General features: G+C 28.3%; 1 protein-coding gene across 5 annotated transcripts in view; it reads right to left on the bottom strand.

Moving 5' to 3' along the window:
• LOC122854542 (probable serine/threonine-protein kinase DDB_G0276181) overlaps positions 1 to 22523 on the bottom strand; it is a 108871-nt gene that overhangs the window by 5936 nt on the left and 80412 nt on the right. For 3 of the 5 annotated variants that reach the window (XM_044155304.1, XM_044155305.1, XM_044155306.1), the window contains one exon: positions 20687 to 21408. In XM_044155304.1, the coding sequence (XP_044011239.1) occupies positions 20687 to 20707 (21 nt within the window). In that variant the 5' untranslated portion in view covers positions 20708 to 21408. Of the gene's footprint in view, positions 1 to 4925; positions 5034 to 14903; positions 14942 to 20686; positions 21409 to 22523 lie in introns of those variants that run through there. The other 2 variants (XM_044155307.1, XM_044155308.1) reach the window with 2 other exon arrangements.

Genomic DNA, 22523 nt, shown 5'->3' with positions numbered 1-22523 from the left:
AAAAATAATAAACAAAAAATTTCTACCCTTTTTTGCAGAGACTGGAAAAGAGATGATATATACTTAAAACTATGATTGCTCAATTTGACTGACAAACGTCTCGACTTTTTCAAGCATGTATGTCTATCTTTGCCAAGTATGTTTTTTTTTTTTTCTTTTGTAAGTTATTTTAGCTATATATATCCGGAAACTTTTTTAAACTTTAAGACTCTTGAGACTTTTATGCTTCCGGGTGTTATAAAAAAATGTAAAATGTTTATTTTTTAATTTTTCAAAAATGACAATAATTTTTTTATTCTCAATTTACAAATTTTTAAAAGTCGTATGTATTTTAATTTTTTTATATAAAAATATACATGTGCTTAAATTTTATGTACTCGTATAATTATTATACACAAGTATAGTATGAAAGTGGACAGAGCTAGATAAAACAAGAGAGCAGGAAATTTTTTACATTGGATCATGAATGATGAAGATTCTCGTGATCACAATGGCTCACGAGGTTTATCATGACGTCAACTGTATTCTAGCATCAGCAAAATGAGTACATATAATTTTTTTAATAAAAGACACATGAACTAGAGTGATGAGTAAATTCAAAATATAAACTTAAAATGTTTTTTTTTTTATCAGCAAGTATGTGTTTTAGTAATTTTATTTATTTACATGATTGATTTTACACTTGAAATCAAAACAATCATGATATATAAAATATCCTTATATAATAACAGACAGCCCTTGAGATTTTGATCTATTTTTTTATCAAAAAATTGATTTATTGCATTTATGTGTTACCCTTTATGACATTTTTATTAAATTAAATTATACAGAGTGGTAAGGGTTTATTTGATAGATGTAAAGATAAGATTGTTTTGATATAAATAAAATAATTTTGAGTTCGAAATTTAACTAGGCCTTTTTAATACAAGTATCAAATTTTTATTTTTGTTGATTAAAATAATTATTCGCCTATCTTATATATTATATCTGATAAACATCATTTTTTTTAAATTGATTTTTTTATTTCTGGGATTATTTAAGATTTAAAAATTTTTATCATGGCCTGGAATCAGTCAAAATTTTGTACGTATATAAATTTGAGAAATTATATATATAGATGAAATTGAGAATTGAGGGGAAAGCAAAAGGGAAAAGTATATAAATGTTCTACCCTATATACAAAAAGACCCCCTGCATTAGGGGATGAATAAAGGAAGCTTCAAATGTAACGTAGGGTAGAGATCCCCCAATTTTTGAATAAACCAGGGGGAGATTCACAAATGGTCTTTTTTTCTTTTTCTCTCCAACCCATCAATATATTAGATATATATATATAAAACACACGCTATATACGTATATATATAAGAAACTCCCTTGAGATCTCCGTCAATTGCAAAGATCACAGGAAAATCATTAGCCTCAAACGAAATTCTCAACTAAATCCCTTAAAAATTTTCTTGTAATTTAAAACAAAGTAGTTCAAATAAAATGCTGTTCATTAAGAAATAATATAATGATTGCATGATTTAAAAAACAAATTATTAATAAAATATTTATAATTTTTTCTCTTAAACGGAAATAGTTATTTCTTTTTTTGATAAAATAATAATGCAGTTAAATTAATGCATCAAAAATGCATGAATGAAGAAATGCACGTGCAAAAATTTACGTGTTGATTCGCGTTCTGGGCAGGAAGAGACCACGCGGAATTGTGAACAAAATACACGCGGTAGTTGCAAAACACATAGGGGTGGATAAAAAAAGAAAAAAAATATATAAATAAAAAAAAAATACGAGCCATATGGCAGGCAACAAGAGGAAGGGCAGTATTGCGCGTGGGAGACAAAGTTCCCTCGTATTCTCCCGCTTATTTATTATTATTATTATTATTATTTTTTTTTCATTTCGACCCATCCCAATATACCACTATTTTTTCCCCTTCAAACTGCTTTTTTTTTTTTCTTTGTCTTGTAATGCATTTTTCACCCCGTTTATCCAATCTAGCATCATGTTAAACAATAATTCCATAAAATACAAGAATAAATATAGTATAATAATAAAAATGATAAAAGACAGTGAGAAGGTAAGCCAAAGTTCACATAGAGTGCGTAAGTATATCAAGAATGAAATAAAAAAAAAAACACCTAAAATTGCGGAAGGATTTAGCAGGTCGATTTGGGGTATGACCTAGTCAAAAATAAACATTCAAGGTGTATTCAAGGTACTTTAAGAGGCGAAATTTAAGGGGATAGTTTTTAATGTTTATACTTAATGCTATCAATGTTAAATTAAGCAACAAATAAACTTTCTTTTTTGTTATAAAATAATGAAAGCTTAAGAATAACGTCTTACAATGTATCTTGATAAATTTATAAAGGTTTTTGTAAACATTTGCATGAGTATAAAACCTGTTTCAACCTTCAACTGATGACGAGTGGGTGCCCTCGAGTTTGCAAAATTAAATTGAGGGACAAACCATACACTTTACACAGTTTATTTGCGTATGATATATTTTTTTTTTTTTTTGATAATTAATTAACCCCCCAGTGAAATAATTAAATCACGATAATTATATACATGATATATATATTTTTTTTAATTAAAATTTTATTAAAACTATCAATAAAATTTATTTGCATATTTAGCTTTTTAAATTTATACCATTATTTTTCTAATATCAAGTATTATTTATATGTGAAAATTTTTGAAAAATAATTTAGGGACAAAGAGTACCCAGGTATATGAGAAAAGATACCAAAACTTTGTGGGCTCTTATTTTATTTGTGAGTTTAAATTCAATATATCCAGGTAGAGAGAAAATTTTCGAGGGATATATTTTTTAGGTGCCCCTGTAGAATCCTAGCTTAGATAGTTTGACGAGGGTCAGACATGCCGACCTCCGAAATGCACATGTATACACACACAGAAAAACCCTCATCGCATTGACTATATTTTGAACCTGGTCAAACGACTGGTTCTCTCTCAATTTTCAATTTTTTTTTTTCTCCATTTTCCCCTATTATGGACTTTTTTTTTTCCTTTCCTATTCCTTTTTTCTTTCTATATTATTATTCTTTTGATACATTAAATAGTTAATCCCAACCGAAGAATAAAAATCAAGGTATTTAATCAATTATTTGCATACGTGACCCTGTTACTCTTTTTAATGTTGTATCATTATTTTATCAGTAAAATATCAATAAATTATCACGTCATTAATAAGTCAATAGTAAAAATAATTACTGGTAAATATTTCTTTAAAAAAATTTGAATTTATACGTACATGTATATTAAAAAACATGTACTTGACTGAAATTAAATCTGTAACTTTAATAAAATTGGAAACTTCCTTCAGTTTTATGGAATAGATCAACGTCTTGAAGCAAAGCAGTATACAAAGTTAAGATGTAAATGCCCAAGGGAAAATATACCATGAAGAGACCGGAAAAAAAGGGCGCGTAAAATCCAGGCCATGTATATTTTTAAAGAACAAAAAAAAAGAAGATAATATTACCATCAAGAAACATATAAAAATCTGACCTATTCACGATGATAATTGATAGCTAAAAAAAGAAGCAAATCCGTGTTTGACCAGTATACAAGTTTAATATTAAATTTAGTTTTTTATTTAGAAAAAAAAAAAAACTTAGCATAATTAATATCAACATGGAGACAATATTGAAACCCATTAAAAAAATTAACATGTTAATTGTATTTAGCAAAATTAATTGCCTAAAATATACATATAATTTATTTTTTAGAATATTTATTTATTTTTAAATTGAAATATTTATCATTCCTATCATATAATGAATTTATTTTTATTTTTTTTATTTTTAAATATACAGTTTTTCAATTAAACAAATGCCCGATACTGTGGTCATCAAAAAGCTGACATATTGGTACAGTCTAACTAAGCCCCACCTAAAAGTCAGAACCCTATACAGAGGTCGCTGTTGCTGCTGTTATAACAGCAGTATGTAGCAGCGGACTAGACGAAAAATGAAAAAAAAAAGATTCAAACTGTTTGGGGTGGCAATGGTATTGTATTGTGTTCGAAGTAAAAACGAAATCCAGTACCCTTGCACGTTTCAAAAAAAAAAAAAAAATATATATATACGTAGGTATATTTAAGGAGAGAGATCCTTTCATAGCCCTAGGGTCGACCAAACCCCCGCTGGTCGACCCTAAAGCTTTCCTTTTGTCCTTTTTCGACTAAGCAATGCCGACAGGAAAGAATAATCTCATCTCTCACTTTCTCTCTTTTTTTTTTTTTTAAATAATATTTTCAATTTTATCGATGATCATATATGTGTCATCAAATAGTTTTTTATTGAATACTCAAATAACTGGTCTCATTTTATTTTTGTTGTTTTGATTTTTTTATTTAAATAGATAAATAAAGACTCTTCTCTTTTTGATCACTCTCTGTTATTTTTAATACAACAACAATATTTGTATATATACACACGCAATTTATATTTTAATGTTGGTGAAAGGTGTGGCAGGATTGGTTATAATCCACGAGAAACGAGAATGCAATGTATATCTTTACCACTAGAAGTATTAACCTGTACTCTATAATACATCGTTTTGTGGCAAGTGATCATTTTTTTTTCGTTTTTCTTTTTATGATTACTTTATATCTAGTTTGTATAAAAAAAAATCAAATGGAAAGTATACACATTGCAATAACCTTTTGCATCTCAAGAGAGAAAAAAGAAACTAAAAGTCCAAAAAAAATAAATTGTTTCAAAAAAAAAAAAAAAAATAGACTTGTTTACAGGTGTTGAACTAAAATTCAATGACCCCTTGGGGTTTTCGTTGCAGCATGAAGAAAAAAAAAAAAACAACTAAGAATAGAAGTTTTAAGTCAGTTATAAATATAGGTATATAAAAGAAAATAAATAAAATATAATTTTTACGTTTAATAATTGTGCTTTATCATCGTTCAGTCAGATAACTGTGATAAAAGTTGTTGAAGGCCTGATCAAGTAACGAATGCTTTGACGTTGACTTTGTTCAGCTCATTTCCAGACAAAATTATCCAAACAAAAGAAAGAAATAAAAAAACAAAAATTAGGATAAACAAAGAAATATTAAATTTCAATTAAATTTATAAAAAGAATTTTGTTTTTTTATTTTTATCTTGAGTATGTAAAAAAAAAAAAAATAATTCAAAAATCTATTGGTTAATAAATAAAATGTTTATTAAAAAAAAAGAAACGAAATTATGAATTTTTTAAATAAATATTTTAAAATTTGAAGAGTTTTACTGTAAGCAAGTTAAGACGCAAGGTTACACGATGCTCGTGAAAGTCTCGACTCTCGAAAAACATTCATTGGGTGTATATAAGTGTGCGTTATAATATATGTATATATATATAAATATCCGCGATCATCTTTGCTTGTGATTTCTTTTTATTTCAATATACGTATGTATAAAAATATATATGAGTAAGAGCATGCCGCACGCGTCTTCCCTTGTTTCTAAACGACTTAAATTAAAATTATAAGAAAAAAAAAAATAAAGATAGGGAGAAAAAAAAAAAATTTATATGAACAATATTGAAAAAAATAAAAAAAAAAAAAAAGATGAATAAGAAGCAATGAGAGAAGTCAAGGCTGCGAGACAAATATGTTCATTGCAAGCCACACGAGTCAGCTGGCATCGCTAACTCGTCGTGATTAGCCAGCGAGATCGTGAGCAAGAAGAAATGTCATAAAATAACAGGAAAAATAAGAAGAAAAAATAAAAATATTTATATATAAATAATTAAATAATAACTAGTATATGAATCAAATGCGACAGTGCAATATAACTTAATAAATTAGGCGTTAAATTTATACCACTAATGAGTTAGAAAAAAAATTTACAGTTGATATTTTTTGAGGAAAAATAAAAAATAATATTAAGATTACTCGGATAGAGCTACAACAACGTGCCTGTATAACGACATACAACAAACGAACACGACTGGTTAACCGGCTGTACTGTTATTTTTAACTCAATGCTGACGCGCCAGTTCGTAGTCTAAAACTGTACACCTTCTCAACATTAAAACCAACTAACAAAAGGACAAATCAAAAGCGAGCTTTAAATTTTAGTCGATTTAAAATATCTCAAATATTATAATAATCATTAAAAGAAAAATTAAAAATTAATTTTTATATATAATTTATCAATTTGTTTTTTCTTGATTAAAAAATTAATTTATATGTTTAAAAATATTATTCATATTTACTTAAAAATATTATACAGAAAGTTTTAAGTTTTTTTATTTCTTAATATTGTTAATTAAATTGATATTCAGTTTTTATTTGTATATTTATTTATTTTTTTAATTGCGTATAGTCTTATAGTTTTCAAGTAACGATAAATGTCAAAGTTACATAACTGTCATCCCAATAGACAATGGTTTTTATAAACAAATCAGTTGCATATTTTTATAGTCACTTGTAAACTATTAAAATGCACAAATATAAAAAGAAATATCATTAAAATAATAATTTTTTAGCTATAAACAACTAAATTTTGTATTGAACTCTTTGTCGTATAATAAAATGACCTAAAACTTTTTGTTTTTAGATATGACTACAGTACCTAATGTAATATAAATATAAAAAATAGTATTTATATTTATTATCTAACTATCAATTTAGATGATATAAAATTAATTTAACAAAGAATTTAAAAATAATGTTTGGAATTTTGTGAAAAGTTTATATATATATTTATACCTGAGTAAAAAAAAGGGAAAAAGTTCCACTGACATATGGTTTATATGATTATTTGAAATACGGGTTTCCCGCCAGTAATATTATCGGCAACGTTGTTAAAAGCAAGACAGTAAATAAATGAGAGAGATCGTATTATAGAGACCTCGAAATGTGGCAACATTGGATCGATGCGTTGTAGATTTGGTTCCGTGCTGATACCCACGCTCTCAACTTTGCTTCAACGTGTCGCGTTTGTAGCATTGCTTGAATTGGATGAGTGAAAGAGCAAAAGAGATAAATGATTAAGTATAAAAAAGAGATAAAAAATTATTGAATACCAAAGGAGACTTTCTACTTGGCGAGAATGGGGTTGTGTCGCGGACTCACGATACTGTCCTAGTGTAGACCAGGGTGATTTTCAAGTCAACGCCCCAAGTCAGATTATCTTTTATGTTCTAATTTTAATTATTATATTGTATCATACAATACAATACACTATAAATCTGTTATCATTAATTTTATTAATAAATAAAATAAATTTCTATTAAATTTTTATATATAAAATTATAAGAAAAATGAAATTTCAAGGATTTAATTTTTGTCTGTCTGACTTATCATATTTTTTACTACTTAGTTATTTTTTCTAAATAGCTTTTTTTTCTTATTTTTTTTTTGTAATTACATTGAAAGGAGGTTGAGTCGTAGAAAATAATATAAGTTGAAATTCGAAAGGCTCCTAGTATCGCGCGTTGCTTCTTTGGCGTTGGCTGGGGCAACTTTCTAGTTTAGTCAGACGTATATATAAGTGTGTATGTATGTAACGCTGCGTGGCAAAGCATACACATTTATTACATTACAAACACACGCACATATAAATATATGTGTATTTTATAACGTAGTTGCCTTCCAGTATATACTATATGCCAGAACGGACGCGTTCTCGTCCTTCTCTTTTCTTCATTATGTTTTTTTAATTTTTTTTTTCTCTGTCTTTCTCATTTACTCACCAGTTGTATAGAGGAAAACTGGTTCCAAGAGAATAGAGCAACTACGCTTTATTTTATATATATATATATTTACTGCATGTACGTATATTTACTAGGCAACTCAAAATACGTCCTCGTGTACATCACACTACTGCATGCACAGCCTTCTCCACTAAATAGTCGGTATATATATAAACATAATATACATGTATATAAATTTGAACATATGAAAACTAACGTCAAACACCCTCGCACTATAAGTTGACCTCCGACTTGTGGCCAAGGCTGTCTTTCAGCACGTTAATATTTGGAGCATTAAACATGAATATACAAAAAAAAAAAGAGCTGATTGTGTCGATGAAATTGACCAAAATTAAAACCCCATGACACAGCAAAGACAAAAAATCAACTATATATAACTTTCATATATATAAGTTAACATAGTAGTTTATTCAATTAAATCAAAAAATTTAGAAAAAAATAAGTAATTTGAAATAGTGTTATTTTCAAATTTACGAAAAAAAATAAATACTTAATTGTATTTCGAAATAAAGCGCGAAACAGCCTCGAGGCACAGCATGACTTCATAAAAGTGTGAGAGAAATAAAGAGAAGGCATGTAGTTCTATCATTATAGAACAGGTCAACAGTACCCGCTGTACTAATGTTGTTGCTAGAGTAATATTCAAAATTTGTGCATCGATCGAAAATCATATTTATCAAATATCTATAAGAGAAAAAAATAGTAAAATGCATTAGCAAAAGCATATTTTCGTGGAAAATATAGATAATACAAAATTTTTTTATTGATGTTAGGTTCTGTCGGTTTCATCATCTAATCTCTCATAATTTTATATTTTACTTTTTTTTATTTATTTTTGTTATTTCTTGCATTACTTTTTCTTCTTTTTTCCTTTACTCCTTTTTTTCTCTTCATTTTATTTATTTTTTTGTGTTTTTTTCGTTCTCATTGCCTCTTTTTTTTCCAACCCTGCGTCTATACGTCGTGGCGACCTCGCATCCTGCACACTCTAGAACGAGTGTCTCACTCTTTGCCCTAAAACCACCTATCAGCCCAACCCAACCATCTCTTTTTCAAAATATATACAGACAGTATCCTTGTCTGACTACAGGGTAGTTTTACTCCTTGCCAGCGGGTTGATTGCACTACTAGATCATTCTATCCTCGTCAGAATTGCAGAAAAACCAAGTATTTTCTCATCTCATTCTTGCATTTACGACTCGTTGGCGTCCACCCTCTCTTCTCACCCAACCCATTCTCCTTCCAGCTTCTACTCAACGATTCTCTCTATTTCACTCTTTTACCTCGCCTCGATTCATTCCCTCTCCCACATTTTCCCCCTTGTGCCACCAACATCCCATCACCATCGATGCCACGAAATGCTCTTCGTCGACGACTCTACAGTCTCTCTCTCTTTACCGCCTTTCGTACCACCCGCACAGCAGATCTTGTTCACCTTTCTCATTATAAATATCCCACTCTCAGTCCCACTCTTAATTTTCTATACTACAATTGTATCAGTATGCTCCCACTCTTGCTCCCACTCCTCATAGAGAGTGGGACTTTACGCATAATATTTAGTCCCACTCTCTGATGTGGCTTCACTTCCCAACACACCAAGTGCGAGGGTTGGAACGAGCAAGGGTTTCCATGGCAACGCCCTATGAACAAGTATTACGATCTATTTATCTTCTTTTCTCTCTCACTCTCTTTCGCTTTTTTAGTCTCTCTTTGTTCTACACATATATTCTCGGCTGACAATCCTCTTTTCCGTGCTCTTCGTTCCCGCCTGTCTAACCAACAAACCAGCCAACCAGCTTTCCCCTTGCCCCACTACTTTGCCAACAACCAATACCATCTCTTTCAGTCGTTTTTCGAGCCCCTGACGCGACTCAAATTGTACAGGCTGATTCACAGTCCCTCGTTCCAAAGTTCTCTGAAACGAAAGCATCGATTCGCATATATATATATATATACGTATATACATATATATTTATATTCCCTCTTGCCCCCTTTGCACCTTTGCCGGCGTCACTTCTATATGCCAGGCTCTCATTTTTTTTCTCGCTCTCGTTTTTTCCTCACTTTATCTTCTTTCCTTTTTCTTTTTATTTATTATTATGATTATTTCAATTTTTTGTTAATTCTCTTTTTCCTTGGCTTTCTATCCTCTTTCTGATGTCGTCGTTTTTATCTTACAATTCTTTACGATTACCCGGACAGTTTGTATGGTAAGCTATGTACGCCGGAAAAGTCACTTTGATTTTTGATTGCAATCACACTGAGACAATCCTAATTTGATTGATTTAGATGTGCAATACATGCTTTTATTATTAATTGTTTATTTTAATATTAAATTTGAATGCTGTTTGTACTAGGTTGCTATCTATTATGAGTCTACAGTGGTTGCTGTATAAATATACTGTCAAAAAACTTTGTACCCTCATGACACATAGATTTTTTGGTGGGACATCAGAGAAGGTTTGAAGGATATAAAAAGAAAAAAAAAACTTTATAAAAAAACTTTAGTTTTCACGTGAGAAGGAGACTAAGATGAGCATGTCCTGAAAAACGCACTTTGTAAAGCACAGAAGCACAAAAGAAAGAAAAAAAACTAAGTCACGAGACAGAAGTGGGTGCGGTAAAAAAAGCTTAAAGGCACAAAAACAAAAATTCTGAAGAAAGTTGAAGGAGTAAAAAAAATTTTTTTCTTTTCTAATTTATTTGCGTCATGCTGCTTCAACATATGTACCAGACAATTTAATATAAATATTTTTTTGAAAAAAACAATCATAAGGATGTTTGAAGGTGACTCATAGATATTTTTTGTTAGCAAATGCAAGTTTGTGAATTGAAGCATTTTATGGGACATTAAAGACACGATGGTATATAGTAAATGTTGACATATAACTGCAGAGCAAATACTGTTTAGTAATGAGTGACTAGAATAACACAATAATAAGATAACAAAAAAAGAAAATTTTGAATAACACTGTCAGTGACGGACACGAGATAATGACAATGCGAAAGCTTCATATATGCACATTTTGTTTAGGTAGGTAGCTGAGCCGTGGGGTGCGCTGATATACACCGGATGATTATCACAAGTGCAAGTTTAGGTATCATGCTGGCAATTAGACGGCCTCTGGCTATCGTTGTGGCAACAACAGTGCTCATATCTACTCTTCATTGTGCCTCGAAAACTATAGAAATAGAGTTGAAGCGAAAAAAAATATCAAAAGTATATAGAAATAAAAGCGCGTGGTATACAAAATAAAAGATCAACAAGAGCGATATTTTATGATCGCTGCTATTGCTGCCCATCAGTACAAGTCACTGAATGGCAGAAAACATTTGCTTCGATTGCCCGCCAACTATTTCCATTATATTCCTTTACATTTTTTCTCCCACTCTATATGTATTTTTTTATTTTTATAAATAATCATACAGCCAACATGTGTCTATATTTCATATGATTATTTATCATTTGTCTGTGTTTTTCCTTATTCGTTTTTGCGTTTGCGGTCAAGTTCCATCGTTTCAAAGTCTCATCCCTTCTTTTTTGCCTCATTTTTTCTCTTTTTTTATTATTTTTTTGCTGACTGCTTGTTTTTCTCGTGATGTCACTTTAGCAATACTTTACTGGCAATCTGGCCGATATGTTATCTGTCGATAGATGCGCGGGAAAAAAAACGAGTCTCATGTGACCTGATCGGTCAAATTATTTATATATCAATTCTTCCGTTTGCATATATGTATATACACACATTCATCTCATTATTTTGTTATAAAAAGTAAACTAAGTAATTTTTATTTTTACTAAAAAAATCAATATACTAGATACTATTAATTAATAATATCCAATAATAAAAATTTTAATGGATATAAATATTTTATAAACTTTTTATACTCAATATTTAATATAAATTTATTGTATATGTATAATATAAAAAATATAATGAGAGAACTGGCGGCAATTTTTAGATGGGAGAATAAAAAAAATAAAAAATAAGAAAAATATAATAAATAAATAAATAAATAAATAAATAAATAATCAAATAAAAAGAGTAGAAAAAAAAAAGCGAGATCGCGCCAGGCTGATCTCGAGGAGAACAAGAATATCGGACGGCTATCCGTCTGAAACTGGTTTTAAAGGATGTGACGCACATATACATACACTCGAGATATGGTTATAATATATACATATAATGTACACCTTAAAAATTCCACTCTCATGAGAACATATAAAGCACATAATAAATAAATATTATTATTATTTTCACACAAATAATATAATAAAAAAAAATTTAATAAAATTTTGTTTTTTATTTTTAAAAGATTGCAATTTATAAAAAACAAAAACTCATTATTAAATTATTTTATATATATAATGTAGACATAATAATATTGTAAAAAAAAAGGGGTATAGAGATATAATTTAGAATATAAAATATATTTTAAATATAAAATACATAATATATTGCTGTATTTAATATATATATATTTGAAATATTTAATGAAAAAAAAAAATAGTAAAAATTTCAAGCGTTGGTGGTAATGGCGTAAGTGTATATATAATGTTATATAGCACTAGAGATATATTTATATTTCATTTAAAAATATACAGACACACATATGTATGTGAGTAATATATATCTATGTACATGTATGTATGTATGTATCAAAATGGAAGAAAGGGTGAGAGAATAAATGGAGGGAGAAAATATATACCATGCCACATCATAGCTTAGTTGGGGTGAGAGGGAGTGTGGGGTTAAAACAGGGGTGGGTGGGTCGGTGAACGAGTACATATATACATAGTGTATGTCTATATATTATATATAGTATGTATAGTGGAAGGGGCGAGTATATCAAGGGGGTAGAAATGTCGGGTTTTGTATGAGAGAAGTAAAAGAGCAGAGGGGTTGGTTATGTACAACTAAGGGATGAAGAGAAGGGAATTATACCCGTTCGATAGTGAGCGCACGTGGTCTCTACTTTACTGTGCCGCCGTTGTGGCGCCAGGGTATCATTAAAATCTACCCCCCATTCTGTACTCAAACCATTTGCTTCTACCTCGCCTCGTCGTCTCTTATCCAACATAACGAACAAAAAAAAAATATATATATATATAAAATAACAACGAGAAGAAAATGAAAAAAAATAAATAAATAACAAAAAAGAAAAACTTCTATCCTATTGCCAACGTAAAGCGAGAAAATAAAAAAATAATGAAGAAAAAATAAATTGTGTCTGGTACATAAGCATGCGCAGTTTCATCAAAGGACACTGACTTTTATCAGATAAAAAAAATCTCCGAGTCAGCATTGTAGTTTTTTTATTTTTATTTTTTAATTTTCTAAGAAAACAATTATTTTTTCATCTTTGAAACAATGAATTGATGTTTTTTTTTATTTTTAAATATTTTTTTACTATTTTTAAACATTTATTTTTATAAAATATTTCGATGGAAATAGGTGAGAAGATTACATAACTTTGCAGCAGTTTGTATTGAAAAACAGTCATAATAATAACAAAAGTAAATTATAAAAAGAAAAAAACTCAATGTTATACTGCAGAGATTATAATGCAACAATTTTTCTTGCGAAATTTGTTGTGGAAATCAGTGAGAATCTCCAGTGAGGTATGTATGACAAGTGCGTTGTCAATAAATTTTTTTGATACCAAGTAGAAGTATGTAATACAGAAAATACATCATACATAGAGGATTTATCTTCACATAGAGTAGTAGTGTATCTTTGCACAAGTTGTATTAACTCCAACTCATGAGAAGCAAAGGCTCGTAATGCAATAAATAAGTAGGCATCTGAACTATCGTTCTCCTTCTTCATTTAGATATTATGTCTTTACACACATACACATATTTGAATTTATAAATATTTTCTACTACTATTAACAGTAATAGCAAAAGAAAATTCAAAACAACGGATGAATATATTATTTTCTATAACTATAGGCAATCGCGTGCTGCCACCTGCATGTGAATTATAAAAATTCTACTCGTAATTATAATTTTCAAATTGTTTTAATAGCTTATTATGCTAGGTTTTTTTTAAAAACAAATTTCAAGAATTGATGATAATATCTTGATGAATTAAAAAAAACAACTGACTAGATTTTTTGGTTCATTGCTTGTGAAAAAAAATAAATAAACAATATTGATATATATAAATTTTGATACTGCCAGATAATTTAATCAAATTTATTGATGAGTGATAAGATTTATAAAAAACAACATTCATACAAGTCAAAACATACGAGTATGATATATTCAAAAGTTATGATGATTTAAATCTAATCTTTGGAGCTTGATGAAGCTTAAAAACAAAATTTAAACGTCGCAAATTGAGAAAAATACATCTAAAGCTTGACTATAATTTTGATAAGGTCCTATATTCAAATTGACCGATTTACTTTGATTATTTTTGAGTAAATAGAACAATACAATACAGTATTGTTCTCTTGTATTAATATATTATTCGTTTATTTTCGTTTTCCCATTGAAGAATGTAATATAATAATGAAACTAAATAAAAAAAAAAAGCTTTTTTTCAACGTGTGTCATCGTGGCATCGACACAGACGACTGACTGACGAAGGTCGTGTTATAATACATAGAGGTACGTACATCGTCGTCAATCGTTGCAATCGAATTGCGGGAATCAGCAGTAAAAAAGAAAAAAAAAAAAAGAGGGAAATAAAAATGAGATAGCCAACTATACAACTATACAAATAAAATAAAGAGGAAAAAAAAATATACCCGAGACAAAACGGACAAGGGGGCGCGTGCCACTAACGGAAAGTAGAGTGGTGGGAAAAATAAGTTATGCGCGGCACGTGATCTTTCAAAGATCCGTTTCATCGTCCAATGGGCCGAGAGTGCCTGGCGCTTATTTTTCCTCATCTCTCACTATGCCATCATTGACACCCTCTCACAAAGTAGTATGTATATATAATTGATCAGACTTAGAGGCAAATGAAGAAGAAATAAAAATTTACCACAAAAAAAAAAAAATAAAATACTATATACATATTAAGACAATGACAAATATTCTTCAGAGTAATTCATAATAAAAACACAACCATTCATTTCAAAATTTACGTTATGTTATTATGATTATTATTATGATTATTATAATTATTAATTATTATTTACCACACAATTCCACGTGGTTGTAACTACATCTGCATGAGCTAAAAAAGAAAAAAAGAAACAAAAATATAATGCAACTAAATATTAAAAATAATAATAATAATAATTATAAAAATAATATTAATATTCAAAATAATAATTGATATATATTTTTTTTTTTATTTGAGCATAGATATATTATGATCAGCACTGGTTTGACTGTTTTTTTTTTGTTTATATATTGGCACAGTCAGACCAGCGTGGATCTGGCTGTTACTACTGTGGCTATAATGTCAATTGAATATATTTAATTTATAACCAAGCTATTTTTAATTAGACAATTTTATACTCCGAGCTTAACTTAATTGTTAAATCCAAGATAAGAAAATAAATTGAGATAAATAAAACGAGGTGAAAGATTTATAAAGATATAAAATTTAGGAATATATATAGTAGTGTATGAACAAAAATGACAACACTGACATATATATTTTTTCTTTTGAAATATACATGTGGATATATAGAAAAATTCAAGTGATATGTGTGTATGTATATATTTACGTGAATATAGGAGGAATATACGTCATGTAGTTCAATAGCAATACACGCACAAGTTACTACCTCTTTGGACTAGAATATGAACGTGTGTTATCTGAATATATATATAAAAGTCTGATCGTTTCGATATCGTCAGCTGTTGCTTCGTTTGTCTCGTCTACAACCCTCGCGTGTTGCTTCAACGTCAGTCACGTGGATTTTCATGGACATATCTACTACTGCTTTGTATTTTCTATAACCAATTGTATGGTCTCTTATCCCCTCAACAATTTATCAAGGTATAAGACCATAAATTCAGCTAATATATAAACTCAAACCCAAACTGATCATAATCTTCTTGACATGTGTCATCAAATTTTGCAAGTACAAAACAATAAATTTATTAATGAGATGAAAATTCAACAGAGAACTATTTAGCTAAATAAAAATGCCTAGTAGCTATGTTTGGTATTTAAAAAATAAAAAAAAAAAAAAGGAGCCATCATAAAGGGTGTAAAAAATCTTTTACAATTTCTACACAAAAGACAGTGGCGTTACACAATATGTAGAAATGATGGTATGTATAATGTTTTTTCTTTTTTATATTTTTTATGTTTTTTTTTTTTGTCCTATTCTTTATTGACTTGAGACCACAACGGACTATAAGGTTTATGCGCATAGTATAAGGTAGAACTGTCAACAAAAACGACAGGTACTATTATTCCTTTTTCATTACCATCAACAGTTGTAGTTCACATTTCGTTAAACGGTGGGAGGTGTGCAAATTAACCGGTAAACCTGTACAAAGAGGCATCCCACTGTGGTTTAGATTGGGCTGGCGCCTCTACAACCTTTACCTTTCCAACACGACAATCATCATCATCATTATCATCATAATAAACCCTGGTATATTTTACTTTTAAACCTCAGCACACACATTTATACACACAAGTACAAAAACAAACATGTTTCATCAACTTGGTCGCATAATTACGCGGGAATTATTTCTTTTCTATTTTTTTCTTTTTAAATATGTATATGGGTTAATGAAAACAAAAAAAAATAAATGAATTTACATTTGTACAATACAATGTCTCAGCTGTGTATGTTTTATTATTTTTTTTTTCTTGTTTTTCATTGTATATATAATAAAAATATATATATAAAAGTTCATATATTCATAACACCTGATAATTTTAAACTCAATAAATGCACGTGGTATGTGTACGACAACGCGTTTTACGATTTAATTTTTATATTACGATATACACACGTTCAATGTCAATGACACTATAATAACGACAACGTTTAATACAGATATATATGTACAACAATTTCTCCCCACCTTTTAACCCTAGGCCACAAACTTAACAGATGATCATCGACACGATTAATTCAATGCCTTGTGTGTATATATATACAAACGATAAATTTACGCATGTGTGATACAACTTGGCCTTATTTATCATTATTATACTTGTGAATATTATTAGTAGGTTTATGTGTAATATGTTGATGTTGTAATGAGCAATATAAGACACACGTCAAACAACAAATAATGACGCTGCATAGAATTGTTATGTATTTGATAACACATTTAAATATTTATTAATCAATCAGTCTAAATATATTTTACTTGCAAATATTTATACTTAAGACAGTATCACTCTATGATTAAATCTTTAAATGATAATCATATTTTTTTTTAGTTTATTTTTATTTTTAATTTGTCAGCAAATAAATTATAGTTATTTTTAATTAAAAAATATAATTATAGACTAGTATAAAAATATTATTGTTTATATATAAAATTATTAAGTGCATGTTTGTAGAGTCAATGAACGCACGTCAATTCACGTGATGAAAATAATCATGTCTGTATATTAAATTATGTATATATACTTTTTTATTTTTTTTATATTATTGATATATGTGTGGTTTACTTAAACTTTTTTATTTCCTTTTTAAATCGGTATAATTGTTTACTATATAATACTATAAACATGTGTTTTATTGTGTGACGTTATAATTGTCGTTTTTTTAACGATTAAAAATTGGTCTATGTACATGTGTTTGTATAATATTACTAATTGCTTCCGTAAGTGCATTGCCATCACATGAAATTTGTACGTATAGAGGTATATATAATATATATGTCTGTGCACTATCTGATGGCCTCTTCATTCATAATACATTTTACATAATTGTTATGCTTACCCACATTGTTTATCTCAATTTTAATGTGTGTGTTTGTGTGAAATGATAAATTTACAAATTCCTAACATATTCACGGTCAAGTAAATATTGAATATATCAATTATGTATTTATGTGGATGATGTACTTGATAATTTACGATAAATCCGTAGTAAAAAAAAAAAATTTGATAATTTTTATTAGATAATAAATTAGTGTATGACATGTCTGCAGATAATTTTAATACTTGGGTCGTTTTGTTATTTTTATAACTGTCACAATCTGTTCTAAAAAGCTTGGAGCAATATTTTTTTTTCGATCGGTTCATTAATTTTGGAGTAAATTCAAGGCTAAGATTAAAATGAGACATTCTGAGTAATTAAAGATTAATAATGTATTACCTAAAAAAGAGAAACTACTTCTTTGTTTACTGAAAAATGCATTAAGCAACAAAAAATAATTTTGAGTCTTGTTTGAAGTGTCAATAAAATTATTCAAGTCTTTGTAGTTAATTTTTTAGTAATTTTACATATTGATTATTTTCCAGAAAATTTTTATATAATTTTTAAAATAATTAGTATCGAATTTTAATTTCTAATTTTAACCGAGTATTGAGTGACGAGTTGTAACATTACACTATAACTCATACAAATTATTTTTTATTATTATTTTTTAGTTGACTTGTTTTTATGAATGAAAAACTAGCTATTGAAGTATTGGCAGATTGCAAGTGCGATAAACAGTTATTAATGGGTCGTGTTAATTGTGAACTCAAGTAACTAATATGCAATTGCGTCTTGACTATATTGTGCTAAACGCTATGAATCATTATCAACAGTAAATATGAAAAAAATAAATAAAAAAATAATAATTAAATAGTACTATAGATAATAAATAGGATTACAAAAGTCAATAGCCTCAATTGTAATCTTATTTATAGATTAAATATTCAGTATCATGATTTGTTTATTTTTTATATTTTATTATTAGATAATTTGTATATAAAATATAAATAATGATAAATTTAAAATACTATATACTATGAGTTTATTTAGAATTGACAATTCTATTTAATGATTTGTTTATTTTAAAAATAAAGAAAAGAAAAATTTCCTCTAATCTGATGAAATGATAATAAAAATAGATATTTGTGTACAAAAATAAATAACAATAGAAAGAAAAAAAAAACACAATAACCTATCCCAATTGTTATAATTATTATTGTGGATATATATTTATACCTGAATGGTTTTTAAAATTTTTACAACTATATGTCAAATGACTTTTGACATACACCTGTTGGGTGTTTTCATGATCATGATTAGCTGCTACCCATAAGGTCAGGGGTTTTCTTTCTTTTCATTTTCTCTTTTTTTCTTACAAATGGTCAGGTGTATGGCTATTATTGTTTGGATAATATATAAACCTCAACAGACACGCAATATTTTCATGTTAAAAACTTTATGCTTTAATGTAGGTATAAAAAAAAAATGAATGTAGGTAAGCGAAGGTAGAATTTATCAGTGTTCAATGAGGTATCAAGAAGACCCCTGAATGCTTGAGACCTCATTTTCCTATATTGACTCGAAAATCATCATTTGCAATAGTAGATGTAAATAAATTTATATTATTTTTTAATTTTGGAAAAAAAGGTATTTATTTAAAATAATTTAATTTCCAATAGACAATTTTAATTTGACAATTAAAAAGAAAAAAAGGTGGATAATTTTTTAAATTTTTTAAACAAAGCTAATTGCAAGTATTATTTTTTTTTAATGAAAAAATAAACGAGAAATTGTTGTTGTGGAGGTAACCATGGTGATGCTGGTCGTTGGTTATAAGTGGGAGCGAGGCCTCTCTTGGCACTGCGACGAAGCTGCGGGGCCGACCCCACCAACATCACCATTGCCAACGAGGCAAGCTTGTTTCTCTCTTTCTCTATTTTTTTCTCTCTACACAACTGTCCAAGTTGGAAAAAAAATGGATAAAAAAAATGTATATAGCTGCCTCAGTCGTTCTTTATGCTCTTGCACCTATTTTCCCATCTTTTTTCTTCATCAACATTTTTTTCTCAAGCTCTCTCGTTGTCCGTACAACTCGCGAGTTTCTTTTCTCCTTTTTTTTTATTATTTTACCACCTTCATGCCCCCTTTTTTGTACACCGATAAACACGTCTCTCTATATCTACTTCCCACTAACCCCCCTAGACCAAGGAAACGCGGGATCGTTTCAAATTCAAATAACTGAACACGAGGTTACCACGCGTCAAATATGACATTCCACCGCGCAAATTTTTATTTTTTTCATATACAAATTAGAATGACGAAAAAAAAAGAAGATTTTCGGATTTTTCTTTTATATGATTGAAAAGTTACAGTCGTTGAGAAGGACATCAAAGTCTGTCATCATTTTTATTTCAATTTTGAAAAAAAAAAAATAATGTCAATGAAGACTCTTAACAGTGATGAAACTAAGAAACTCCAGAATGTTTCATCACTGTTTTTTTTTTTGCTAGCAATGATTTTTTCTTTTTATACAAATGAATTAATAAAATAAAAAAAAAATGAATACATGCTCATATAAATGGAAGTATCATGTACATTATTATGCTGAAGTTGAATTTATATACATTTGTCTTTCTAAATGATAAAATATATACTAATAAAATCGTTTTACTCTAAAATGCAGTACTCATTTTTTTCCTAATTAATAATTTTTTTTGGTATTTTTTTTCCTAATCCTGATTAAATTCTATACTAGAAATCATTGTAAATTTTTACCAGATACTTTAGTCCCTTAATAAAATTATCAATGCATAACAACACACACGCAAAATTAAAATTTGTTAAAGAAAAAAAAAATACCCCAACATTCAACTTTGACATATTCAAGCTATATAATATAATTCACGATTTTTATATCTCATCAAAAAAATATAATAACAGTCCACAAAACAAAATAATAATTACCAGCCAAATTAATTATTAAATAATATTAATTAAAAAAAAAAAAATATTCATATCTTTTTTTTTTTATATATCTTATTACATATTTTTAATTTACACTGTAAACTCACCTGACCAACGTCGCACCACATTATTATTTAGCTGGCACTGATGACAGCATCTTGAGTCGTTCGAAAACCATACAAACGTACGGATATATATCAGCAATAATTTTAGAGTTGACAAAAAAAAATAAACAAATGTTTATTTTCTATTTCACTTAGTTTTTTTTTTTCTTCTTTGTTTAAATAATAAAAAATATAGTAAAAAAAAATTATATTTGTTATAATCCACTGGTCACAATTGCACAAAAAACACAGTATTTTTGAGTGTCCCTTAAGAGGTCAATATCTTGTTTTTTTTTTGCTCTTTTTTTTTCAATAAAATTTTTTAATTTTCAAAAAACAAATCGTTATGGTTTTTTTGTTTACCACAATAGTTGTCTACACGAATTGTCGGTAACACCGTGAACGATCTCTCACTTTGAATATAATATATTTAAAAAAAAAAAAATACTTAACAGTCACACACAAGCGTTATACTTGCTGTTGGCTGGCCATGCGAAGCATTACTGAATTCTCTGACAACAGTCAACGCTGAATATCGTCGAATCGGCTTTTCACTCGGTTTTCACTCGGTTATACTCGTCAGTTCTCGGCCCACCTGCACTCCGGCATAACGCCACGATAATACAGTGCTGTCACAAAATTTTTACAACTCCTTGCTCCAAAATGAATCATTACTCCAAAATCACTGAAAATAAATATACTCCAAAAAATTGCAATCGTAATACCTGAAAAAAAAAAAAAAAAAAAACAAATATAATTACGTAATTTTATACTATATTTAAAATATAAATAAAATATTTTTTATTCAGGGCTGTATGATATTGTTTGCTCACATATTAACAACCAACGTTCTACGCATTCTTTACGTTCTAAAATGAATTTTCTCTTTTTCTCTTAGTATATTAAATTTATCTAAAATTATTTTCAAAAAAATATTATTATAAATAAAAAATTAACTATATAAATTTAAATTACATATTTTTAATTATTCAATTATTGAATTATAATTTTTTTATTGGTAAATAAATTGACACAGTGCTAAATAACTTGATGATAAAAAAAAAAAAAAAAAAAAAAAATACCGACTTTCTTATCTTATACATTTGAGGGAATAAAAAAAAAAAAAAAAAACAATAAGAAAGAGAAAAAAATTTTTTTCTGAATGAAACTTGTAGAGTAGAATAACTTCCCCCCCTGGGTTTCACAGCTGACAGATCGTAAAATCTTAATGATGTATATGTGGCGTGAAATGTCACAAAATGCGTGATGTTTATGTATGTATACTCTATACTATAATGTGACAAGATGACGATGTGTGACCGCCGACCACGAGGTACTAAGCTGGCTACATTACAAAACTAAAACACCCAGAATGAAAAACCTATATCGCGTCCTTCAAAAGCTCCCCTGTGGCACATATTTATACATGAACCATCTTCATTGACCTTTTTTTATGTTGATATGTTTTTATTTATTTATTTTTATATATATTCGGATATATAGATTTATTTTTTTCCCGCCTTATTTCTAACATCTTTACACGAATGATCACGACAGGTATCATGTTTTTTTTAAACCCGTATTTGTGTGACATTGCACTTGTCGATGATAGCGATTATACAGCTCATCGATTCCGTTTAAAAAAAAACGAAAAAAAAAAAATATATAGGTTCTATCTGATATTCCCAATTTTTTATTTTTGTTTCAATCAACACTTAAGAGTTAACATCATGCATCATGTGCTTATTTAAAAAAATATTTTTTTCACACAATTGGTCACGCTTTGTATATATATTTGTATATATGTATATTTATAAATAAACACGTTTGAATGTATCGA

Source organism: Aphidius gifuensis, linkage group LG4 (genome assembly GCF_014905175.1).
Source record: "Aphidius gifuensis isolate YNYX2018 linkage group LG4, ASM1490517v1, whole genome shotgun sequence".
NCBI lineage: Eukaryota > Metazoa > Arthropoda > Insecta > Hymenoptera > Braconidae > Aphidius > Aphidius gifuensis.
The sequence above is the reverse complement of the archived record's forward strand: the minus strand, read 5'-3'. Positions and strand labels throughout refer to the sequence as shown.